Source organism: Dermochelys coriacea, chromosome 1 (assembly GCF_009764565.3).
Source record: "Dermochelys coriacea isolate rDerCor1 chromosome 1, rDerCor1.pri.v4, whole genome shotgun sequence".
In the NCBI taxonomy this organism is placed as follows: domain Eukaryota; kingdom Metazoa; phylum Chordata; order Testudines; family Dermochelyidae; genus Dermochelys; species Dermochelys coriacea.
Window position 1 is genome coordinate 212,747,460 of NC_050068.2, and position 26,447 is coordinate 212,773,906.

Below are 26,447 nucleotides of genomic sequence, written 5' to 3' on the forward strand. Positions count from 1 at the left end.
TGTCACTGAGCTTTAGGGGTCTTGGGGGAAGTAACCTAGACTCCCACTCCACTCATGAAACCTTCAAAGGGACCACCAGCTGGTTTTTCTAATCGTCCCAGGAATGGTCTTCAGGGAAGTGGGCTGCTGCTATTTTGTACCAAGCTGGAATGCACATAGGGTGCACCTGCCACCCTGGAATGTATACCGGGTGCAGAAGGAAGAGAATCAGAATTCCATTTCTTCTCCTGCTGGAAATAGATACTGGTGCTTTTGTAGAAGCAGCAGGAGAAGCACATCTGGATTTTTGCACTTTCTGCGGGTGGAGGAGCTCCAGAATGTGCTCCTCATTATAACTGTCATTATCTTGGAGGTTAGCAGAGGCCTCAGGGCCCAGAACAGCAGGTTCAAACAGGCAGTTAGAATATCAGAGCAGGCATGTGGAGTGCAGGGAACAGCAGGGCAGCTGGGGTAGGAAAGAAGAAGCGGTGAGTTGGCAGGGGGGAAAAAATTGCATATTTGTGACCAACATGGGTTCCTGGCATGGCAGAGAGGGGGCAGGTGCACAGGGTAACTCAGAGAGATAGGCTGTGGTGGAGCCTTGTTCCCCCAAAGGGAAGCAGAAAGCGAAAATGCACTGCCGGGGGAGGAACCGGTGTCAGCAGGAGAAGGTGGGTGGGGAGCTGCAGAAATGTATCCATATCTCTGTCTCTCGGCCTCCTGTTTTCTTTAACGGTGTTTTTCAAAGCCCTTTTTCTCATCTCCTCCTCCTCCGAGCACACAGCCAAGGTGGGAAGGAGAGACTGTCTGGGATCTGAACTGTGTTCTTTACCAGCCCTTGGGGAGGAGTAGGGCATAAACAACCTAGCAGCAGCAGCAGCAACCATACAGGGAGCAGGAGAGTCTCCACAATGAATGGCATAAGGACGCCTCAGCAGGTAGGGAAAGACCCCTAGTCCCCTATTCATATCATTTAACACAGTTGTGCTCCCTCTCTTTTTCTTCCTTTCTATGTCTCTCTTTCACTCTTACCCTGCTTTGTGCCCTAAGGGGGGTTGAACAGCTGGACACAATTGCACTTGAGAGTTGGGGTACAAAAGCACTTGCACAGGGCCTAACACTAGGGGTTCAGGTTCCAGCATGGAGATCTACGAAGTTTGAGTTTCAACTTTGTTTTGGACTTGCCTAATTTACACATAGATAACTCCTGGCTCCCCCTCCCTGCTGCCGGTGAGACAAGATATCAGAGTTTTGTGTCTCTATATTTATCTGTATCCCCTGCTTTGCCTGCATTTGTCTTTAAGAGTCTTTCTTTCCATATCTCTGTATCAGAGTGAGTGAATTTGCGGGGGAGGCTCATTTTGCACAATTCCAGTTGGTAACTGCTACTAGAACCACCAGCTATAATTCAGAGTCATCCCAGTAGGCAGTTTTGTCTTGGAGTTGCTGTCCACAGTTAAAGGTTTTAGAGAACCGGTTCCCACTGGTGGCCATTTTGAGTTATACTGAGACTTAAGTGAACAATTTGCAACAAATAATGTATCTGATGAGGTTTTTTTTTATAGTATCCACAAATTGTCCACACACAAATTGCAGAATTCCAGATACACTCTTTATTCAGAATTATTTGCAATTTTTTCAACATTTTTTTTTAGTGTGAGCTCATTCTTAAGTTGGAAATATTTGCAAATTGAAAATCACACTGTATTGGCTAATTATATGTCATGTGGTTTTGTTTCTCTTTCCTGACTAGATGTCTTATGTAATTAATCAACATAACTGCAAATTTATAATCAAATGTACATTTGCCAAGTAGTGTTAATTTGGTTAAATATATAAGATCCAAATGGAACAGAAACAATACCATATGAGTTATGTAACTAATCAACATAACATTAATTTCAAAATATCTATTAGGTTATAATTAAAGCTGTTGAATTCAGCAAAAGGCAGAGTTCATAAGTCTTTGTGTGTATTCTAAATTGCTGTTCCATTTGTTTGTATTCATACCCATTTTTATTTTCTATTCAGACGAATGCGGTTTTGTTGGCATGTATATTTGGGGAATGGCTGTTTTACATACAAATACCCATATTCTCATGAGAACAAGAGTAGTTGTCATTCATTATTTCAATTTTTTAGTGGCTGTTTTTATGCTTCACACTTTTCAATCTTCCAGGCCAGGGTTTAGCAAAGCATCTCTGTTCAGCAAAGCACTTTAGTATATGCTTCACTTTCAATGTATGCTTCAGTCCCACATTTTCCAGGGATTTATGCACATGCTTAAGTGCCTTGCTAAACAGAGATGGATTTAAGCATGTGCTAAAGTGTTTTGCTGGACTGGGGCTCCAAATCTGAGAGGCTAAGGTCTTTGGTGCAAGTGCACCCACAGAAATCAGGCCCAGATTAACCAATGTGCACTTGCACAGGGCCCCCACATCTCAGGTTTTGCTCAGTTGCCCCTCCACTACGATGGAGGGGTGTTGGGACCCTGTGCACCAGGTTGCAGCACCCCTCAGGTTTGGATCAGCCAGTCCTCTGTCATGATGGGGCAGGGAGGTGGGCCAAATCTGCATGGTAGCGTGACCCTGGGTGCCAGATCACAATGCTTGGAGCAGGGAGCCGGAGAGAGCCCCATGGGACAGGAACTGCTGCCTGGGTGGTGAGCGTGAGGCAGGCTTGTTCTCCAACCCACCCACTTCACCCACCACTCCCTGGGATCTCCCATCTGCCCTGTGACAGTATTAGGATTGTAGTGCTGAGGCGGAGGGTGCTGCTGCTTGTGGCCAGTGCTCCCGCAGCAGGGCAAGGAGGAGGAGGCGGCATTGTTCCTCCCATTGAATCGGGAGACTATATCCACCCCTGCATGTGATTACCGTGGCAAATCATGCCTCAGGCCCACTGAATAGCAAATGGTCAAACTGAACAGTTTGTGAACAACCCAATGGCTGAAAATAATTTATTCAAGTTATTTAGAGAATACTTACAAATAATAGCCTGATTCACCACTGCCTTGCACCTTTTGTTTCATCATTTACACCCGTACTAACTGAGTGCAAATTTAGATGTAAATGCTATCATTCTGCTATGGTAGTGTTTTACACCTGCTTTGTGCTCATTTTGCACAAGTGTAAATGTTAATGACAAGAGAGAACCAGGTCCAGTGAATGCATAGGCAGAAATCTGTCACACACAGAAAAAGGGCTAAATTATTTGGAGAATTTATTTGCAACAAATAATTCTACTAGCTCTAACTGTAACAGTCTCAGTTCATGTCCTCTTAGTTTATAAATCACATGGTTGTTGTATCAACCAGACAAGGTACTAACAAGCTTCAACAGGACTTTATTTTCAAAAGTGGAAACCTTTTTACCAAGCTGCTACTGCACCCTCCGTAGCTGTCTCCCAGCCTCTCAATTCCTCCTCCCCCTTCCTTCCTGTTTCCTGTCCTTTCAGATTCCCAACAGCCAATGCTCCCAATTCTAATAATTACAAGCAAAATCTAAACACTACATTCCCTCCTCTCTTAAACTCTCCCAATTAAAATAAAACATTATTGTTCTAACCACAGGAACAAATATGAAACAAGACACTATATTGTTGGCAGAAATATTACACTGAAAGCACTGTAGATACTACGTAACAGTCTAGTCCAGACAGGAGGTCGTCTGGGTCTGATGGGCCGTCTCTCAAGCCCTGGTTCCAGTGCAATGTCTTGTTGTGTTGGTACTACAGTTAAGTCATCCAGTGCAGACTGGGTGTTGGCATAATTTCCTCTTGGTGCATAGGCAGGTGCAAGATAAGAAGCATTCCATACCCACCCATCAGAAAGTCAGTAGGTGCAAGGTCCCTTCTCCTCTATGATTTTAAGAGGAGCTGTGAATTTATGGTCCCCTTTGCGTAAAATTCCATGTTTTCGTATTCTAAGGAAGGAACTACACTCAAACTTTGGTTCCTTTGCATCTTGCCGCTTGTCTGTAAAAGCCTTATACTTTGCTTCGTTCTGTTCAACTGTTTTTCTCACATCGTCCTTGGCTGGGGCATCTGGTCGTGCCTTTAACAATCCAGCAATGTTCAGTTTAGTATTCATCTGTTTCCCATGCAGTAACACTGCGGGTGATCTTTGCGTTGTGGCATATCTTGTAGCCCGGTATGCTTGCAAGAAATCAGTAGTGAAGGAAGAAGAAACCGCCCTTCCAGTTTAGCCGTTTGCAAACTGTCTTTCAAACTTCTGTTAAACTGTTCGATTTCCCTATTGGCTTGAGGGTAATATAGGGATGACCTTCTGTGTAAACTGTTCCTCTGTGCTAGAAACTTTCAAACTCCAGGGAAGTAAATTGATTACCATTATCTGAAACCAGTTCTTTGGGGTTACATTCCCTGCTAAAAACTGAAGAAGGGAACTTAATTACTGTATCAGAAGAGATTTGCGATGTAAACACTACCTCAGGCCATTTACTGAAATAATCTATTAAAGTCATGGCATAATGGCAGTCAACTGGAGCAGTATCAAAGGGTCCTACAATGTCAATCGCAACTTTTTCTCATGCAGATTCAGGAAGAGGAACAGGCTGTAATGGAGGGGTACACGTCACTACTGTCTTATCATGCATTTGGCAAGTGACACAGAATTTTATGAAAAAAAGAAAAGGAGTACTTGTGGCACCTTAGAGACTAACAAATTTATTTGAGCATAAGCTTTCGTGAGCTACAGCTCACTTCATCGGATGCATTTACAGACTAACACTGCTGCTACTCTGAAACCTGTCAGGATTTTTTGAGTGCTTCAGTTTGAGAGTCCATCTGTGGCCACCAATACAGATCCTGTAGGCATTATTTGGTTCGGACAATTCCCTGCTGCATATCTTGTGCCAGGTGTATGGGTTTTGACAGTAATTCTTCTGGCACAAGGAGCTGGCGTGTACCTCGTAGCACACAGCCATTAAACAAAGAAAGTTCATACCGAACTCTAAAATAAGGCAGCAAAATTGAGTGGGATGACTTGTGTAATTAACCTACACACTGTAAATTGCAAACTGTGTATTTTACTCTCAAATAATCAGCTAGAAATTAGCTTCCAGTGACTATTCAAGCATTTGGGCTGAAATGGCAAATTTGGCAAGAGTTGGTGTTAGTAAAACTTGAGTGCCTGAATATTCGTGGAAAGCAAATAGGATTGTGAACATGGCTGAGTCGAAGTATACTTTCTCCTTCAGACTAATATTCTTAGAAAATTTTCCTTGCTTTGTTCACCTCGAGATACATCTTTGCTTTAGGTGCAGATTCTCTCTCTCTTTCCCCTCCCTCCAACTACCAAGAATTTCTCCCACATTCAGCACTTCAGTATCTGAGCACTTTACAAAATTATCATTAGCACAAGACAAAAGCTTCTTCCTTAGACACTCCGAATTGTTGGTTTTTTTTCTCCAGCAATTTCCTCTCCTCCTCCATCATCCCCTTTATTGCAGATGTGGGGAAAAGATCAGCTGAAGAAACAAGTTTTATACTTTGTGCTAAGAGCTGTGAGCTCTGAGCTTATTTTTCATGGGAAGTGAATTCTATCCTCTTGAGCCAGCTGCTGAAAAAGCTCTGCCATCTCTCCCAGGATTAACTCTGCAGACTAATATTTTCATAGTTCCTTATTATACATCTATGGAGATGGACAAAGATGTTTTCTAGCACTGCACTAGTTGAAATTATGGGCCAAAGATTCAGCAAAAAAATTCAAAAGTAAATTTAACAGTTTTGTTTTGTTCAAAATTTTTCACATTGTTTTCAATTTTTGAAAAAAGGAAAAGAAAATTAATTTTGAAAAAGTGTTTTGAATTTCTGGATTTCCCCCCCCCATATCAGTTTTTACTCCTGCCCATTTTTTAAAAAGGCAAGGGGGTGTAAAAATAGGAGGGAGGGGAGGGATTTTCTCTCACTATATATACACACACATTTTCATACATTTCCTGTAGTGAATCATTTAAATAGAGATAGTTGTTTTTTTCCCCCCATGTATTTCTCTAACTTTACCTTTCCTATCCCCCTTTTTCAGGAAGTAAAATTGAGAGAAACTGGGAAATTTCCAACTATTTTGAAATAAAAAATTCAAATATTTAAAAGTTTTGGATATTTTAACATTTTTGTTTAGAAATTTTTCTAAACAAGTCATCAACAATAATTTATATATTTATTCAACAAAAAAAAATTAAACCAACCCTATTTTTGGAGTCATACAAAATATCTGCCCAGGTGATTACTTGGCTTGGCTTGATTCTGTGTCTAACCTTAAAGGCTGAAACAGAACATTTGAATTTGGCCATTTATTCTGTGAGGAGCTCATGAAGTAAGCAGAGCTTTTGGAAGATCTGCTTTTATTGAATTGGAACCTGCCTTAGCCCTGCTGCACTGCCAAATGGACTTTTAACAGCCCGGTCAGCGGTGCCGACCAGAGCCGCCAGAGTCCCTTTTCGACTGGGCGTTCTGGTCGAAAACCAGATGCCTGGCAATTCTACCTATAAATGACAGGGTCCATACCCCATTTGCCCATGCCCATCCCCCACCCTGGAATATCCAGTCCCCACAACATGGAGCAGCACTGGAAATGCTGACCCACTCCTCAGTCTCCTGTAAACCATTCAGACTCCACACTCCATGAATTGAAGCTAGTGATGGCTTGGAGGTGAAAGGCTCTCTATCCTCTTCCTCAGTCTCCTCCAACCATACAGCCAGTTTACCCTCTCACTCCTCTTACCTGAGGCCAGGTTGGAAGGGGCAACCTGCACATGATAGGCTCCATATCCCATTCCTCAGGCCCTTGTAAGCTAGCCAACTGTCTTGCACCCCACAACTTCAGGCCAGATTGGAAGATGTAAAACCCTCCATATCCCATTGCCAAAACCCTTTGAGTATCCAGACCTACCTGAGCTGAGACTAGACTGAAGCCAGAGACTATTTGGAAAATTCTGTAGATCAGTGGCACCCCTTCCCCCCTACAGTTTCCCAGAGCCATTTTTATCCCCTTTCGACCTAAGATCAAGGGTAGTTAGTTTGTATTGGGCCACATGCATCTAGCCATGAGAGGCAAAGGAGGTATTCCCCCATTCTGTATCTTCTTCCCACACTACTAAGGGAGGAGATCAGTGTCCTTCTGAGCAGGCCCAGGACATTGTTATTTCAGAAGTTGAACGTCATTCCTTCAAACGCAACATAAAACGCAGATAAGCTAAATCCAAACGCTATTATTTAGGAAATATGAAGTGTTTTAGGAACATTTGTTCTTGTCATGACCCTCACTGCACAGACCCTAAAATCTCAGCTTCTTTGCATTATTCAGAATTGTGGGTTTGGAGGGAGCACTGTAAATATCTGGTTTTGTTTGTTTGCTTCTTTGTTTTAATCACTGTTATTTAAAGAGAGGCATTATTTAATAAGGAAAATATTAATACAATTTATGTAGGGTCTACTGTGAATCATATTACACAGGAAATGAAAAGTCATATCTTGCTGCTTCCTGTCTTATACCACAACTTTCAGGATTTGAGGAGGAGATATATGTACCCATCAAAGAGCACAAGACCAGAGTACTCCAGGATTTTAAACACCTTGTAATCAGGCTGCCAACCTGAAAAACAGAGAAACATACTGCAGGGGCAAGAAGGGGGCACAAGGGATGGTTTTGGAGGAAGTGAAGGAGTTGCACACAGAAGAAAAGGGTACCCACTCCTCTCTGTTCTTGAGCCATGCAAATTCTCCCTCCCTTTCCACCCCTTCCCTGAGACCATCTTCACTTTCAGAGTAAAACTCAGTGTGTGTCCATCACAAGGAGGTGGAAGAAAACCATTTTTCTCCTTTTTTTGTATTCAATCTGGTTACTTTCTATGTTTCCTATCCTATATGTGCAGGCCCAGCTCCTATGTATTTGATTTCCTTTCTCCTTTCTCCTATTCCAAATCCTGCCTTAATTAGTTGGTGCATAACTGTGCCTTTGAAAATCTGCACCCATTGAAAGTCAATGGGAACTGGGCACCTAACTGGAATGTCTGCCTTTGAAAATTAATGATTTTCACATTAATGATTGTGCTGCCTTTCAAGGATGTAAAATACTAGGTGTGCTAAGCATTATGGCCCCAGCTGCATAAAAATATTGAGGCAGGTTCCTAAATTCTGTTGAAATCAATGGAAGTTAGAAGCTTCAATACCTTTGTGGATCTGGGACTATAACCTTTCTTTTTGCTCTTCTTCTATTCAGCTCTGTATAGGATCTTCTATCATGCTCATCACTAGTGTGTGAGCAGCTTCCAGCAGATGTAGGAGCACTTTCCAGCGCTGCATTAAGCAGCATGACTAATGTCTGCCATGTCTGGTTAGTTCTCTCATATTCTCCCATGGGGAGAAGATTGTGTAGAAGTGTCATAAAAATAAAGGGAAGGGTAACCACCTTTCTGTATACAGTGCTATAAAATCCCTCCTGACCAGAGGCAAAATTGTTTCACCTGTAAAGGGTTAAGAAGCTAAGATAACCTCACTGGCTCCCTGACCAAAATGACCAATGAGGAGACAAGATACTTTCAAAGCTGGGGGGGGGGGGGAGAGGGGGGGAAGGGGGTGGAAGAGAACAAAGGATCTGTCTGTGTGATGCTTTTGCCGGGAACAGATCAGGAATGCAGTCTCAGAACTTCAGTTAGTTAGTAAGTAATCTAGCTAGAAATGCGTTAGATTTCCTTTTGTTTAATAGCTGGCAAAATAAGCTGTGCTGGATGGAATGTATATTCCTGCTTTTGTGCCTTTTTGTAATTTAAGGTTTTGCCTAGAGGGATTCTCTATGTTTTGAATCCGATTACCCTGTAAGGTATTTACCATCCTTAGTTTCTGGAGGAGTCTATTCCACACTCTCAGATCAGCCCCTGAGAAAGCTGTCTCCTGCACCAATGACCTTATAGAATAATCAGGGTTGGAAGGGACCTCAGGAGGTCATCTAGTCCAACCCCCTGTTTGAAGTAGGGCCAATCCCCAATAGTTCCCCCAGATCCCTAAATGGCCCCCTCAAGGATTGAACTCACAACCCTGGGTTTGAGCAGGCCAATGCTCAAACCACTGAGCTATCCCTCCCCCTTCTCTTTCTATACCATCTCTATATTCCTCCTCCCCCACCTGGGTTTTCTGTTATCTTTTCTCTGCTTTTATTATGATTATTGTTTATTATTAATCATGTTTATGGCAGTAGTGCCCGAGGCCTAGATACAAACACAAAGCAGCTGCTGGTCCCAGCCCAAAAGAGCTTACAGTCTGAACAGACCAGAAAGACACAGGGTTGGGGCAAGAGGGTAAAACACAAGCAGAACAAACAATGGGATGGCAGCATGTTAGTGCCATGATTTTGTGGGAGGATTTGGGGTGGGAGATCAGGTAAATGGAAAGAAAGGGAAGGATTGCTGCAGTTGGTGAGGAAGAGGTGCAGAAACAGCTGTTGAGGTTTCTGCAAGGCATGGATAGAAGCAACTGGGGAACTGGTACAATTAGTAATGTCTGGTTACCACCCCTCCTGTGTCAATATTAGTAGAATAGGTGGAGCTAGGAGGGTATGTGACCTGGTGTGACTTTAATAGGAATGTTTCTTCATCTCCTCTTTTCCTCACTCTCCTTTTCAGGCCTGTGAAAAGGATCCGAGAGAGGCTTCAAAGAAAGGAAGATGGCTCCGGGGGAAGAGCCTGCTCCTGTGTGCTCTCATGCTCAGCACTGTCCTTGGGTTTGCATTGCTTCTTGCCTACACCATCCTGACCGGTGGCCTGGGTACAAGACATGACAGTCCTTCTCCTTTCCCTCACACCCGACCCACCAGTGAGACCCCTTCCTCTCTCCTCTCCCTTCATTGCCTTTTGGGCTGAGCATCTATGCGAGGTCTAGGCCCTGGATGATTCCTAAGTCTTAGGAAAACAAATGTCTGAAGTAAATAAATTGTAATAAAGAAATATTGCCCTACCCCTCTCCAAGCCCTCCCTGCCATGTGAAGGCCTCCTTACTCCCAAGCTTCCTGCCAACCTAGTGTGGCCTGGCCCAGCTTTTATGAAGAGCAGCACTGCACCTTCTAAAAGCTATTGTATTACAGTACTCTCATCCCCTCTCTTACCCACAGCTTCTGTATCTCTGAGCAGTATTGGTCTGTAGGTGACCTAGCAGAAATAGGGATAAGTCTGGAATTTGGGGCTGGGGCTTAGAATTGCCCCTCCTTTCCATCCCTGAATTCATAGGCCCGTCCTAGTTTTCACAGGTACAACCAGTGGAATCCTTGTACTAATAAGACAATTAGAGTTCCTGTCAGTGGCAGAGCTGGAAATAGAGCCCAGGAATCCAGATCCACAAGCAGTCCATTTTTTTAACCACTAGACAGATCTCTGCTATAAAGGATCTATAAATATGAAGAGGCCAAGTCATACACATCCTGTTCCTCAGTTTACTTATTTTCCCCTTAGCTGGCATTTCCCTTTAACGCCTTTCCTATCCTTTCCCCATTTGTGAGGACTGGGGATACCCTCACTATAGACCCCTAGAAGGCTGCATTATTTCAAACCTTCTCTATCTCCCACCTTTTCCCCACGTATATCATACCAACCAGTGAAGGTTGGAGCCCTACTTGTATGTTATACAGGACTTTGTTTAGGCCAGTTTCCTATATCTCAGACCATGGCCCTTCCACCCTTCACCTTGAGACATTATGCCACAGCCTATGGCCTTGTCTAGACAAACATCCAAGGTTTTAACTAAAAAGATGTATTATTTTGACTGAAGAGTAGCTTATTTCAGCAAAGAACTGACTTAACTGGAAACCAACATAAACCACTCTTAAAACAAAATAAGAGTGTCTACCCAGGAGTTTACACAGGCTTAATTAAATCAGTTTAAGTCAACATAAGTTGGACTGGTACAACTTTCCTCTGTAGAAAAGGGGTGACAGATTTCACTTTTGGGAAATGCTTCTGATATATCATTGTTCAGGTTTCTCTTTTCCCCTAGCTATGCCCTTTTCTTCCTCTCTGGTGTTTACACCCTTCTTAACCTTGCAGTGGTTATCATATTCCCCTGAGGTCATTACTTGGCCAAACACCCATTGCCACAGTGACTGTGGTAAGAAGATGGAAACAGGAGAAGTTTGTTGATAATCAGCCTTGTGGCCACTTGGGTTGTGCCAAGATGGGACCTCCTCCCTGGGGTGACCATGCAGCCTTTATTTTAATGGCTTCCCTTAATTGGTACTTATTGTCATCTGTCCATAAAGTCAGACATAGGACAACACTTCATCCTCTGTTCAACCATTTTCCAAAGAATCCAACACTGTGCCAAAAGCACAGGATTTTTACCACAAATAAAATGTCAAAATAACCTCTCCTATATTTCCATACTGTTGTCCTGAATTTCCTTTACCCTGCTAATGATGGCTCCTGTCTTTGCTTCTTGCCCAGAACCTTGTGACACCGAGGAATGTCTCATGCTCCTGGCCAGGCTACTGGAGGTGAGAAATGCCACCATAGACCCCTGTGAGGATTTTTATGGCTATGCCTGTGGCAACTGGGAAGCCAACCACTTGCGCACGGAGACAATGGAGTCATCAAATGTGTTTGATGTCCTGCTGGAAGAAAACCAGCTGATCCTGAAGAGGCTCTTAGGTAGGGAGGGGAGATGGTGCATGTACTGCCAGCATCCTCTTCAGTCAGAGATGTGATTACTGACATACAACAGTGCAGCCACAACAGTGCAGCCACTCCCAACAGGGACCAACCCAACCTGTCACCTCTGTCACTGCAACCACAAGCATGAACCTGAGCATGCACCAGTATGGGACTGCACCACTGGGAATGTCACCACAACCCCCAACATGCATCACTACAACCTTCCCCAGAAAACGATCAAACCATTTCAGTCACCATAGACACAGTAACCACCACATGGTCTCTCACTTCAGCCCCTTGAAGTCCAAATCATTTTCCTGACATCTTACACCACCACTGTGGAAGTAGCCGTGCCAATCAGGCAGCAATACAACCAACCGTGCATTGACACACAACCACCTCCATGTTATCTCCCTGTTATTGCCACCAGAGCTATAACCATCCTAGATGGAAACAAAGCTCTCTTGGGATTCTCCAGTGCTGACTTGTGACTGTATCCCTCCGTCTCCTAGGAGTTTGGATGTGATCACGTCTCCCATTACTCTTGGCCCCTAGAAACTATAGTAGAAGCTTCCTTGCTCACAGCTAAAGCTATTACTTTGGTTTAGGTGATTGGATCTTCCCCACTAAAAAGTACAACTCACAGATTTGATCTTCACTGGTGACCATGGCGTTTATGCAGCTCCAGTATGCTATATTTCATCATGGATTATCAAACAAGCTGTAGTTTCTGCTTCAGGATGCACATTACCTCTTACCAACCCAACCTCCTCACCTGGTACTGCTTCTTGCTCTCCTTTAATTTTTGGCTTGTTAGTGTTGTGTGCTTTCCTTTTCTCAGAGGTTCCACAGCTCAGGGTTGGAGGCTCAGCCAAGGGAAAAGCCATCCAGTTCTACCACTCCTGCATGGATACCCAACAGATAGAAGCAGAAGGGGCTCAGCCCTTGAAGGAGCTCATAAATCAGGTGATCATTGTTCACACTATTATTTCTGAGCATACGTATACCCTTATACTTCAGAAAAGAGTTCTACCAGGAAAAGAATAGAAAACAAAAGGGGGAAAGGTAATCTGCTTCATTATTGTTCTTGCCAGCACCATGTCTACTAAACCATGGTGACTAAAGTGTCAGTGATGACAAGTTGGTGGCTTATGCCCATGGAATGAGTATAATTTGTAAATGAAGAATCACAGCCTAATTTATAACTGATGAGACTCCATGGCACAAACATTTCCCTAATAGATATGATGGGCCCAACGCTCATATTTGGCTGCCTGATTTTAGGCCCTGATTATGTATTTGTTACCTCAGTGTCTGTTCAGGCAAGTGTAGCCTTGCTGTTTCAGAATTCCTCCCATCCTGAAGGCAGGGATATTTTTCTTAACAGGAACTCAGTGTAATTCAATAAGATCCAGCCTTCAGGATAGGAAACTCCCTGCAAAAAACAGATGGAATTTTGAGGTGCAATGAATGTACAATCTGATTTAAGCACCTAAATCAGAAAGTATGAAAAATGAGCCCTAACTGCCCTGCTTGAGGGTCACAGTGAAGTGTAGACACTTTCCTTTCATCCCCCTTCTACCTTCTTAAGTCACCTGTGGCCCTCATGTGGCTTTCTCATCCTCTTGCCCTCCTCTGCTCTGTATGGCAATTTTAGGTCATTCCATAAAGATAAAGTGACAGGGTCACTTTAGGGTCACACAGTGAGAAGGTTTTCATGGATTCTTCCCATTCTTCTTCATTATTTGTACTGATCCTGAACCTTGGCTGTCATATTCATCATGTTCCATGGGGTGGAATTTGGAAGTCAGTATCCAGCTGTTCTTGCTTCTCTTTCCACCAATAGTAATCAGTAAGGTCTTCATTTGTCACTCTTTCCTCAGGTTGGTGGCTGGAACTTCACAGGTCCTGGGAAACAAACAGATTTTAACCAGACCCTGCAAACACTCATGGGCAAATACAACACTTTTCCCTTCTTCAGAGCGTATGTGGGACCCAGCTCTTCTGACCCCAGTACCAATATTATCCAGGTGAGAGAATCAGCAGGAGATGGCAGTTGGAAATAACAGAGTCAGAGCAGTACCTATTAGCCTTTAGGATCAAAAAACTGCTTAAGCTACTGCGAGAGGCAGTGGAAACTGGACATATCTTGAGTATTATAAACACATTTGCTTCATAAAAAGATCTCTGCAAATCTATGCAATTTCAACAAACAAGAAGAACTGTTTTGCCATGCAGTGTGTAATTAAGCCATGGAAATCATTGCTGCAGGATATCATTGATGCTACTAGATCATTGAGACTAGAAGAGGATTAGGCACTTTCATGAACTGAACGAAACCAGCAGTAACACTATGTAAGGGACAAATTGTTTTGGTCATCAATCCTCATGAGCTGGGAGGCCAAGGAGTCCTCCTTGCTCCAGTTTTCTAATAAGGTACGCTGTGGATATTTTAAAGCCTTTGTCTGCCAGAAACTGGAGACCAGATACTATTTTGTACCAGTTCCTTTTCTTACTTTTCTTTTAAAAGAAATTAGAAAATTAAGGAATTAGTGGAAAAAGTAACACAACAACTTATCATTCATTTCTGGAAATTGAGCATATGGAGAGTGGGTTAGGGTGAGCACATGCAGATAAAGTTATTTCCCTTTCTCCCACCCTTTATCTGCCCTTGTCTAGGTTATATAGTAAGCTGTCTTAGAGGGGACTGGCTCTTATCTGCCTAGCACAATGGGGCCCTGGTCTCAGATGGGGTCTCTTGGCATCACTTATATAAACAAGTTATGAATTTTTTAATGAATTGTTTAATTGTTTAATGAATTTTTATGTAATAATTAGGGCTGTCAAGTGATGAAAAAAGTCATGATTAATTGTGCAATAAATAGCAATTATTTTTAATCATGCAATTTCACTCTTAAATAGAATACTATTTATATAAATATTTTTGATTTTCCACATTTTCAAATATATTGATTCAATTATAACAGAATATAAGGTGTACACTGCTCATTTTATATTTGTTATAAATATTTGCACTGCAAAAATAGTATGTTTCAATTCACTTAATACAAGTACTGTAGTGCAATCTCTTTATCATGAAAGTTAAACTTACAAATGTAGAATTTGATGTACAGAAAATAACTGCATTGAAAAATAAAACAATGTAAAAAACTTTAGAGCCTACAAGCCCACTTAGTTCTACTTCTTGTTCAGCCAGTCGCTCAGACAAACAAGTTTTACATTTGCAGGAGATAATGCTGCCCACTTCTTGTTTACAATGTCACCTGAAAGTGAGAGCAGACGTTTGAAGGGCACTAAAGTAGCCAGTGTTGCAAGATATTATGTGCCACATGTGCTAAAGATTTATATGTCCCTTCATACTTTAACTTCAACCACCATTTCAGAAGACATGCGTCCATGATGAGTTCTGCTCGATAACAGTCCAATGCAGTGCAGACCAACGGATGTTCATTTTCATCAGCTGAGTCAGATGCTACCAGCAGAAGGTTGATTCTTTTTTGGTCATTTGGGTTCTGTCGTTTCTGCATTGGAGTGTTGCTCTTTTAAGACTTTTGAAAGCATGCTCCACACTTAATCCCCCTCTGATTTTTGGAAGGCACTTCAGATTCTTAAACCTTGGGTTGAGTGCTGTAGCTATCTTTAGAAATCTCACATTGGTACCTTCTTTGCGTTTTGTCAAATCTGCAGTGAAAATGTTCTTAAACGAAAAACATGCTGGTCATCTGAAACTGCTATAACATGAACTATATGGCACAATGCTGGTAAAAAGCAGAGCAGGAGATGTACAATTCTCCCACAAGCAGTTCAGTCACAAATTTAATTAACACTTTTTTTAAATGAGCATCAATCAGCATGGAAGCATGTCTTCTGGAAAGGTGGCCAAAGTATGAAGGGGCATACAAATGTTCATCATATCTGGCATGTAACTACCATGGAATGCCAGCTACAAGAGTGTCATGCGAACATCTGTTCCCACTTTTAGGTGACATTGTAAATAGGAAGCGGGCAGCATTATCTCCTGTAAATGTAAACAAACTTGTTTCTCTTAGCGATTGGCTGAAGTAGTACTGAATAGATTTTTAGGCTCTAAACTTTTAGATTGTTTTGTTTTTGATTGCAGTTATGTAACAAAAAAATTTACATATGTAAGATGCACTTTCACGATAAAGAGATTGCACTATGGTACTTGTATAAGGTGAACTTAAAAATACTATTTCTTTTATCTATCATTTTTACAGTGCAAATATTTGTCATAATAAAATCAGTTTATGACAATTGTAAGCTGCTTGCAGACGAATTATTGAACAGATAAAGAAACAAAAGTCATTGAATAAATTATTTCCTCATCTCTAGTGTTTTAGTATTAAGTGTTTTTCCTTCATTTCATTCCTCAGATTGACCATCCTGAGTTTGAGATGCCACCAGAGAGCGACTACAATGAAAAAGCAAATTATCCTGAGGTACCATATCAGAGGCTGGGGCAAGGGGGGGGAAAATGCATACTGGGTTAAGGGATCTACTTTGAAGTGTCCCCTGATTTGAAGTGGTTTGTGAGTGGTGATCACATGGGCTCAGTGTTGGATGAGATCATGGGGCTTTTCTAGGGCTTGTCCACACTAGGACAGGATGGGGGTGTTTTAGAACATTTTTAGCAGGTTTTCAAGTCGTGGTGTAGGAAGGGCCTGTTGACATTTTTTTAATGTGTTAGCTTGTCAAGGAGAACATGGCTTACAAAAGACTTGTCCTGATTATACTAGGACTTTATAACCTGTTAGTTAAAATGTAACACATTTCGTCCTAGCGTGGATGAGAGCCCTTGGAATCAATCACCTTTGAATTCAGTCCAGAAAATCCAATTCCATTTAGTCATTTCATCTTCCTGAACTGGATCAACTGAATTACTGCAATTTACTGAGTGAGAGTCTTTCAGAGATCTTAAATACCAAAGTTCTGTCTTCCCACCATGGATATTTAAGATCCCCTGATAATCCAAATAGAAACAGGAGTCTGGTCTGCTATCTCTGTCCAAAATTTCCATTCCGTTTGTCTCACTGTCTGGAGTGGCTAACAACTGTGAGTGCCAGTCTCAGGGCAGACTGTCAGAAAACAGGGCAGACACCCCAAACTGCTGGTGTATTCTATAATTAGATTTCACCAAGCCGGTAACAAATGTGCACTCCTGAATCACTACATCAGCCTTACCATGGAGTCATAGCCTCTCCAGCCTATCTTGACACCCAGACAAACTGGACTTTATGATAAAAAGGTTATATAAACCAATAATCACATCACATTAGGTTACTCCCAATCTCAAAGGATCAGTCACTTACCCCAGATCAACTCTGAATCTCACATCAAAGACAACGCTGGCAGCCAATTCTCTAGTAAACTAACTAAAGATTTATTAAATAAGAAAAGAAATGAGAATTAATGAGAGGTTAAAATAAGTAAAATACATTAATAGGCGAGTCAAAGTTTGTAAGTCCAAAATGATAGCAGCTGATATAATAAACTTCTAGTTGCCCAAAAGTCTTTTCAGGGAACCCAGATGTTTCTGGGGATCTCCACTTTGGACTTTTACGGGGAAGATACCAAACACAAACAGAGCTGATGATTATTCCTTTAAATCAGTATTTATAGTTTCTGCTCACAGAAGACAATCTGAAGAGTGTCTTCAACCATATGGGCCAGTAAATTTCCATTGTCAAATACAATGACCCTTGCTTTGAAAGTTAGCACTCTTCTTCATTTACATTTCCAAGGGTCCAATCACTTTTAATGAGTAATTTAGTTACATTACCTCTTACATTGTGTATATCCCTGTAATAGCAAACAATCCTTCATTAGTTTTCATGAAGTTTACACATCAAGTACATCCTCATTTTAACACAAACACCTTTGATCTAGGGTTATCTAGTTACAGGGATATACATAATGTAATGCGATAGCAATCAGCAGGTTATATATAAGCAAAGACAATACCATTAACAGTTCCTTTGTGTGTTCACAAATGAATTGGCCGGATTACACTGCAGTACCTTTGGAGGGGAAGGATAGTTCAGTGGTTTGAGCATTAGCCTGCTAAACCTAGGGTTGTGAGTTCAATCCTTGAGGGGGCCATTTAGGGATCTGGGGCAAAAATTGGGGATTGGTCCTACATTGAGCAGGGGGTTGAACTAGATGACCTCCTGAGGTCCCTTCCAACCCCGACATTCTATGACACTCCTTTGATTTACATTAGCATATGGATAAATTAGCTACAACCCTGTCCTGAGCTGGCACCAAGGAAGACAGGACCACACTGTTCACTTCTGCTTCATGCAATTAAACAGCTGCCTCCTCCCACCCCAAAAGTAGCTGCATTTCAGTGCTAAAATGATCCCTATATTTAAACCATGTATAAAGTGTAAGGGAACTATATGCTATTATTTCTCACTGATAATTCAGTTTTGTTCACAGATCCAACAGCCCGACTCAGCAAACCTTGCTCCAGGCAGATACACAGGAACATTGGGATAAAGGGGTGGTTTGTGGTGATGAGATGGTGGGGAACAACCCCTGAAAGATTGAGGGTTGCATAGAATGGTTCAGATCCCAATTCATAGCTCTTCTACTGGTGATTGGTTTTAAAATCACAGGTTGTCCGTGTGTATTTCTCATACCTGATGAAGCTGGGGACACTGTTGGGAGGGCCACAGAATGTTACCTCCACTGTCATCTCCTTCGCCTTGTCCTTCATCTCCAATCTCCAGAAGGAGGTCACCCCACTGCAGGAACGGCAGGAGAGAAGGATGCTGTTCTATCACACCACTATCAGGGAGCTGCAGGTGTGTGTCTTGAACTTCCAGGTGAGAGAAGATGTGTGGCACCCCTTGAAGGAGCCTGGCAAAAATTGCCACTCTCCTGCCTCCTAGAGTTTCCTCTGCCACTGAACTGTCAGTTACAGACTAACACAGCTACCACTCTGAATCAGTAAAAACCAATGATGAGTCCTTGTGGCACCTTAAAGACTAACAAATTTATTTGGGCATAAGCTTTTGTGGGCTAGAACCCACTTCAACAGATGAATGGAATGAGAAATACAGTAGGCAGGTATAAAGATACAGCACAAGAAAAGATGGGAGTTGCCTTACCAAGTGGGGGGGCAGTGCTAACAAGGCCAATTCAGTTGGGAATGGGCCACATCCACCCTAACAGCTGACAAGAAGGGATGAATAGCAACAGAGGGAAAATTATTTTTTGTAGTGATCCAGCCACTCCCAGTCTTTATTCAGGCCTAATTTGATGGTGTCAAGTTTGTAGATTAATTCCAGTTCTGCAGTTTCTCATTGAACGTACATGGCAGAGAGGTATTGTGCACATCTATCAATGTGATATATGCCATCAATGTGCCAGCAATGCCAGCAATGCCCTTCTGCCATGTACATTGGCCAAACCAAACAGTCTCTATACAAATGATTAAATGGACAAATCAGACAACAACTGTAACATTCAAAAACCAGTAGGAGAACACTTCAATCTCCCTGGACACTCAATAACAGACTTTAAAGTGGCCATTCTTCAATAGAAGTCTGTTTTTTGAAGGTTTTTTTTTGTTAAACTGGCCACATTAGCACTGATGCCCCTATGGGTAAGGCAACTCCCATCTTTTCATGTGCTGTATATTTATACCTGCCTACTGTATTTCTCATTCCATGCATCTGATGAAGTGGGTTCTAGCCCACGAAAGCTTATGCCCAAATAAATGTGTTAGTCTTTAAGATGCCACAAGGACTCCTCATTGTTTGAGCTATCAGTGCATCCCCAATCTGCTGAGGTTGTTCTTTGCTAGTTCCAGGGCTAGACTTCCATTCTCTGCCCTTTCAGTCCTGTAACTCCTCTCCCTGCACTGTCAGTGCCTCTGAATCTCACTCAGATGAGACTGGTACCACAAGGGGGCAGAGACACATTCCTATTTTCCCCATTCAGTCCTGGAGATAGGCAGGGAAGTTACATTTCAGCATTTCTGTTTGGCTTTACCTTTAGGAAAAGGCACCCACAATCGATTGGCTGTCATGCCTCCAGGCAGCCTTCCATCCTGTGCAACTGAACATCTCCCAGCCAATCGCAGTGCACGACATGGATTATTTGAAAGGCATGTCACGGCTGATTGAAAAATGGCAGAAGGGGAGGTAGGAGCTGATGTCTAATACTGTAGCCATTGTGCCTTGAGGAGGCGGTGATAGCTTCAGGTGTTAAACTAACCACGAAGAATAGACTTAGTCAGTGTTCAGATGGGAGATGGCCAAAGAAATACTAAGGCACTGCAGGAGGATGACCTAGCAGGGGCTCTTCCCACTTGTAGTCATTAAAGATCCTATGGCACTTTTTGCAAACTTTGACCTGTTTCCTGGCCCAGTTCCAGCTCAGGCAATTATATTCTGCCAAACTAAGTTCTTCCTGCAGTTCCAGGCAGAGGTACTGTTAATCACTCCTTGTCTTCACTGTTAAATGGTATCGCTGTTTGCGGTTAAACAGCTGCCACAGTTTACCCAAGATATGGGTGCATTTAGTGCTGGCTGAAGTGTTCCTTATATATTATTTATCCCTATAAATGTGCTGCTTTGTGTCTTTTCCCCCCAGGGTCCTACAGATCTATATGATCCTCTGCCTGGTTGGAAATCTCTCCCCAGCCCTTGACAGCCGGTTCCAAGATGCACGCAGGGAGCTGTTTGAAAAGCTGCATGGAAAGACAGGGGAATCTGGGATGGTGAGTCAGCTTTCCTTCAGTTCCCCCAGCCCCCAAGGCAGCTCTATAGATGCTCTGCTCCCATGGCCACCCCCACTGGCTGCTGCCCCTGATCTCTAGTCCTTGAAGAGGAGTTTCTCATGTTGGAGGGACAGAGTGGAAGGACATGTGGACCATGATTGCTGGAAAATAGGAAGTAATGCTGCTTTTTCCCCCCTAGTGATGATGCCATCAAGGAAGCCAGCCCTGTACCTACTGCACCCATGGAGTTCAATCCACACTAAGAGGCTTCCACAAGGACAGGGGTTGGAGAACAACATATAGATAGGCAGGTTTCCCTTTTCTGTCCCTTCCAGCCAGGATATGAGTCCCCTCCACTTGTGGAAGCAAAGAGGGTGAACCAGCCTTGAGTTCTATGGTCATGTTTTCTGAAGTGCTCAAAGCCTTTTAAGGTTGATAAAAATCAAATTAAAATAAATTAAATTCTTGATTTGCTATGATCATTACTACACATTTCTCTGTCCCTCTTTTTCTGTGTGCTGGTCTGCCTTCTTCCTCTCTCCCCCCGCCCCCCAGGTACTGGCCCATCGCTGGAGAAAATGCCTGAGTGACACTAGCACTTTCTTTGAGCCTGTCCTTGCAGAGATGATTGTGCAAGAGATTTTCCCTCAAGAGACAAAGGAACTCGTAGGTATTCTTCTTCCCCCACCCAAACACAAACTCAGCTTCATTTGCTTCTCCTCTTTCCATTCTTAGCTGATGACCTGACCTTGACAGTGTACTTCCTTATTCCTTACAAATGTCCCATCATTCTTTGTGAGTGAGGCAGATTATGGGATCAATACATTTATTGCTAAAATAGTGAGTATTAGGACCTCCATCCTTATCCCTTCAGTAACAAAGCAGAGAGTGGGGCCTCCAGTACTCATGCATGATCCTACACTAACAAACCACTGTGTGCAGGCCCAGCACTCATACAGCACCCTACAACAACAGGCCAGTGCATGCCTGTACTCATACACAACCTACAATAACAAACCAGTTCAGCTCTAATGTTCATGAGTATCCCTACAATAACTAGTGTATGCAGCGAGTTGTAGCTCATGAAAGCTTATGCTCAAATAAATTTGTTAGTCTCTAAGGTGCCACAAGTACTCCTTTTCTTTTTGCGGATACAGACTAACACGGCTGCTACTCTGAAACCTATCAGTACTTTCATGTGATCCTACAATAACAAACCAGTGCATACATCTCTAATGTTCATGAGAGACAATAGAATGACAACCGGTATGAACATAATTTATGAACAACAGCAGCAAGTGCAGTTCCAGCCATCTCATGATAACAAACTAGCATGGATTACCCAGTGCTTGTGAGCAATCCTATATTAACACATCAATATGCCAGGGCTTCTGAATGGTTCAGTAATAACAAACAAAGGGAACTTTTTTGCTAAGGGATCAGATTTTCATTTCCATTTCCAAGTGTAACGGGGCAGGACTCACCCCTGCGGCACCTCCTGCTGGTCATCTAGGGAATTAGCGTTTCCAGCCTCCAGAGCACCCTCTTCAGGCTGGTTTCCCGCTTGTCACTGGGCCCAAGTCCCTCCTCAACCCTGGTGCCCCTTTCAGGCTAGGGTACTGCCCCCTGGCAGTACCCCCACAGATTTGGGTCTCCCCTCCCCAAGGAACCCCCACCCTCTATCCCCACCTCACCTCAGTCTATGGCCACTGTCAGTCATCAACTAGCCCCCATTCCCTGGGGCAGACTGCAGCGTAAGTGCCACTCATCATCAGCAAGGGGGGTTTGGACCTGCTGCCTCTGCCTACCCTTGTGCTGTCCTCCACAACCCCAGTACCTTTCTTTAGCCTTTAACAAGGCCTGCAGCCTGGGGGGTTTCCTTGCCAAAGCTCCCCAGCTCCTTTGGCCTTCTCCCAGCCCTGCTTCAGTCTTAGTACACTGCTTAACTCCTAGCCATATTAAGATCCAGGAAGTAGGCAGGCAAAGCCCATCCCTCTCTACATCAAGTGAGTGTGTGTTTGTTCCTGGCCCACTGCCCCCTTATAAGGGCCAGCTGGGCCCTGATTGGGGCATGACCGCATCTGTGGCTGGTTCCCCAATCAGCCGAGGCTTGCTGCTTTTCCTAGCAGCAGCCCTCTCTGCCATCTCAGCCTTCTCCCAGGGCTGATTTCAAGCCCTTCAGGTCAGTAGCGGGTGGCCACCCCACTATACCAAGTTATTGGCACAAGCACTGAACTTATAAAGGGTTTGCAATGTGTGGAAAATGCCATGAAAAAATAACCCAGGGACATGGGACAATGAGAGACTGAGACCTTAAGAGGAAAGACCAATGAAGAAGCAGAGAAGAGAAAGAGGGAAGAAGGACACAGGAGAGCATATCAAACTACAGCACTCATCTTCCTTATAAGAGCAGCAGTGAAGTGAATTTGCTGGGCTTCCTCCAGGGCAGAATATAGGTTCCACTGTGGGAGAAGTGTATGTGTGTGTGCACATGTGTGTAGCGAAGCCCTGAACTGACTGATTGAATCCCCCTCAGACAGCACCAGCAAGGAGGAGGGTCAGATTGTGTAATAGAGGGAGTTGGAACTAAATGCATCCAGAATTTTCCTTTAATTTAAGCAAAGGGAAAATAGTCTAGAATAGATCCCATCCCATGTTAGGAGAGGAGAAGTCTAGAACTGAATGAACAAGGCATTGTGTTCTCCTCTCACCTAAGCAGAGGCAAGGGGGAGGTGAGGAGAACAGGGTTAAGGGAGCAGTGTATAGGGACAAGCCCATTGCTGAAAGGATGTAGAGAATGAATTTCTTTCTCACTTCCTGGAAAGAAGGATCCTTACCAGGGCTGGGCTGTAGCTCAATTTGTGGAGCATGAAGAGAGAATAGCCCAGGACTGAATAAACAAGGGCCCCAATTGCTCCCCTCTCCTCTCAGACCCAGATATTGCATTTCCTAAGGAGCAGCTGCTTTTCTGTAGCCCTGAGTGTGTCTCTCTTTCCCCTTGACAGGCTGAGAAGATGTTCTCTCTGGTCCGAGATGCCCTCCACAGTCGGCTGGATCAGGTGGAGTGGATGGATGAGCAGACCCGACAAGAGGCCAAGGACAAGGCATGTGTGGAAGACACAGGTCACTGAGGTCTTTGTATCCCAGAAGCTCCTGGAGAATGGATAGGTGTCTGCACCTGCACATACTTTGACATGCATGCTCATGTACATGATCCTACATGGACACTTTTATACATACCTGCTCAACACTTTTAGGTGGATACACATATACCATCATACGCACATGGTCATACACTGACATGTATATATGGAGAAGCTCCGTGTTTATCCATGCACATCCACAACTGCATACGTGCCAACATATATGAACACCAACAAGCTTACACATGGAGGGAGATAAAAAACAAGTCCATGGGCTTCATGAGAGAAGCTGCTCTTTATATCAGGGCTGCATTTGGCGTTAGGGCACTGACTTGGGAAGGGAGAAGAGCAAAGGGAGATGTGTTCCCTGGAGAAATCAAATAGGACAGCTCTTATTTTTACAGAGCTAATTTATAAGTCCTACTTACCCTGCCCTGAAACACATTATATGGACATTCAAAATGTAAGGAATCCTCTTGGTTATGTGTATTATTTAATTTTATTTTACTTTATTTTAATGATTTAAGGTTTCTAAGCTTCAGGTGGAAATTGGCTATCCAGACAGCATCCTCCAAACTGCTGAAATGGACCGGGAATTCCAGGATGTGAGTTCTACAATGCAAACATACCTGTCTTGTTACTGGTAATATACCTGTTCCATACTCAAGGGCATCTTCTGCTGGAGGGGAAGGGAGCAGAGCATACTCCATACAACTTGCATACCTTCTCCTTTCCTTCCAATGTCTTGTTTTGAAAGAGGTTGGGTCTGGAGAAGCTGGGAGATCCAGCCAGTGCTCTTGCGTCTTTGCCTACTCTGCCTCCTGTTGGGACAGGAGAAGTTGGGGGTGGCACAGTTCATCCCCCAAAGAAGGCATGCTCTGCTTTGCTTGTGATAATATCTCCTGCAGTCCTTTTCCACATCTTAGGTTGGAGATTTTGAGGGTTGGGAGAGAAAAGAGAGAATATTTGATTTTTGATTAACTCCATTTTCTGCCCTGTTGGTGTTGTCTCTTTTGCCCCATCCTCTCTCTGATTCTCATCTCTCTCTTACTCTCTCTTCTGTGTCCTTTTAAATATGCTCTCATTGCCTCTCTCTTTCCTCAGCTGGAGATACATGACAATACCTTTTTGCTCAATGTGGTGGCCTGCCTGAAGGCTGTGAGGGAAAATTTCTCCCTGAGGCTCCTTCAGCCCCACCTACAGGATAAGTATGTTTCAGCCAACAGGTGGTGGGGATGATGTGTGGTAGGGGGCAGTTATAGGAGGTATATAGGCAGTGGAGAGGAGGTATAGGAGCAGCTGATCGGATACAGAAGACGATACAACAAAAACAAGAGGATTTGAGATATGGTATAGGAATGGGCCAAGACAGTGGGGAGGAAAGTTGCTCTTGTGGTTAATGAACTGAGCAGAAAGTCAGACAAGCTGGGTTCATTTCCCTGTTCTGCCACATGCCACCTGCATGACCCCAAGCAACTCTCTTTGCCACTCTGTAAAATGAGGCTACTAGCACTGGCCTACCTGACAGTGGTGTGGGGAGGGTACATCCATGAATGTTTTCAAGGAGCTTAGCTTCAACAGTAATAAGTGCCTAATAAATAAATAAAGGCAGATACAGTGTTTCTACTGAATACATGAGGTTCTGAATAATGTGAACCTATAACTCTGCCTCCTCTCTGTATGGGATTGCACTGGGGAGTCCTTTCTCTATGTCACCACCATTCCCACAAAGGCCAGTAGGGAGAGAGAGCAGGAGAAGGTCCCAAGCCATTAATAGTGGGTGTTCTCTCTCCTTTCTTTTTCTGCTTCTAGTTGGGAGGTCTTCCCTTGGTCTGTCCATTCCTACTACTCAATGAGGCGCCACACCGTGGTCTTCCCTGCGGGAATGTTCCGCAGCCCCTTCTTCCATGCTGAGTTCCCCAGGTACTAAGAGGCTGCAAAGCCACCAACATAAACCTCACCCCTTCGGCATGCTGGGTTTCCAGCATATTGTTTTACTGCAAAAGGCCAAAAAGCGGGAGGGAGGGTCCTGCTCTGACTGAACTCAGTGGGAATTTGGCCACTGGCTTCAGTGAGAGCAAAATCAGAGCCTAAGTGCTTTCCATGTGGAACTGAGATAAGCCGCTGATGCTGAGTAACCTCAGGCTCTTACCCTGAGACTCAGGCGGGCAGTTTTCCTGGCCCTCACAGGCAGGCAGAATATAATAGAGCAAAAAGAAAAAAGACTTGAGGCTTGTCAAGACAGGCTACAAAGAAGACAGTTCCTGAGCCCACCTCAATATTGAGTCACTCAAAGATGGGGATTTATTATTTTCTAGATTCCAAGAATAAATCCTGTGATATCTTTAGGCAATCTCCGGTCCAAAGTGTCTTCAAATGGATCAAAGACAACTCTGCTTCCCCTTTATAAAAAGACCATCTCTACTAAGCAACCATTTATTTATTTATTTTGCATTATGAGGTTTGTATGCCTTCCTGTGAACCATCCAACAGTACAATGCTGTTCCTCTATTATAATGAGAGCACCTCTGTTGAGCAACCAGTTGTTGTCGTTGAGTGGTCATGTAAGACACATCAAACATTGTTTGATGTAATTTTTTGTCCCCCTGGAGAAAGGTTTTCACAGAGAGAATAATCCCAGACTCATTAAATTCCTATTGTACAAAAATAGCTCTCACTATGGGAAGGAATGAAACAGGTGGTCTGATCAATATAATAATTCTTTTCAGTCTAGTCTTTTTTAATGCTATGTGCTTCCACTTAATGAGTGAGTCACTTCGGAATCAACAGATCTGCCCCCTGTATTCAGTCTGATCTGCCGATTAAATTGACTGTGATGGAAGTATGTTTGTTACGACGGTTAGCCCAGCAGAGCCAACCCTTAAGAGAGAGAGAGCATTA

The 26,447-nt window shown here is 43.4% G+C and overlaps 1 protein-coding gene across 21 annotated transcripts in view; it reads left to right on the forward strand.

The window, feature by feature from the left end:
* The first annotated feature begins 507 nt into the window (after positions 1–507).
* Positions 508–26,447, forward strand: part of KEL (Kell metallo-endopeptidase (Kell blood group)) — a 41,589-nt gene continuing 15,649 nt past the window's right edge. For 5 of the 21 annotated variants that reach the window (XR_006280880.1, XM_043513411.1, XM_043513415.1 and 2 more), the window contains exons 1-14: positions 508–768; positions 9,618–9,807; positions 11,427–11,630; positions 12,475–12,599; positions 13,517–13,663; positions 16,049–16,114; positions 18,293–18,481; positions 19,680–19,825; positions 20,277–20,403; positions 20,959–21,069; positions 23,409–23,507; positions 24,074–24,151; positions 24,651–24,754; positions 25,359–25,469. Coding sequence is in view for 20 of the 21 variants with exons in the window: in XM_043513411.1 (XP_043369346.1) it covers positions 523–768; positions 9,618–9,807; positions 11,427–11,630; positions 12,475–12,599; positions 13,517–13,663; positions 16,049–16,114; positions 18,293–18,481; positions 19,680–19,825; positions 20,277–20,403; positions 20,959–21,069; positions 23,409–23,507; positions 24,074–24,151; positions 24,651–24,754; positions 25,359–25,469 (1,943 nt within the window). In the remaining variant the exon portion in view is untranslated. Of the gene's footprint in view, positions 918–9,617; positions 9,808–11,368; positions 11,631–12,474; positions 12,600–13,516; positions 13,664–16,048; positions 16,115–18,113; positions 18,148–18,292; positions 18,482–19,679; positions 19,826–20,276; positions 20,404–20,958; positions 21,070–23,408; positions 23,508–24,073; positions 24,152–24,650; positions 24,755–25,358; positions 25,470–25,864; positions 25,983–26,447 lie in introns of those variants that run through there. The other 16 variants (XM_043513418.1, XM_043513446.1, XM_043513419.1 and 13 more) reach the window with 16 other exon arrangements.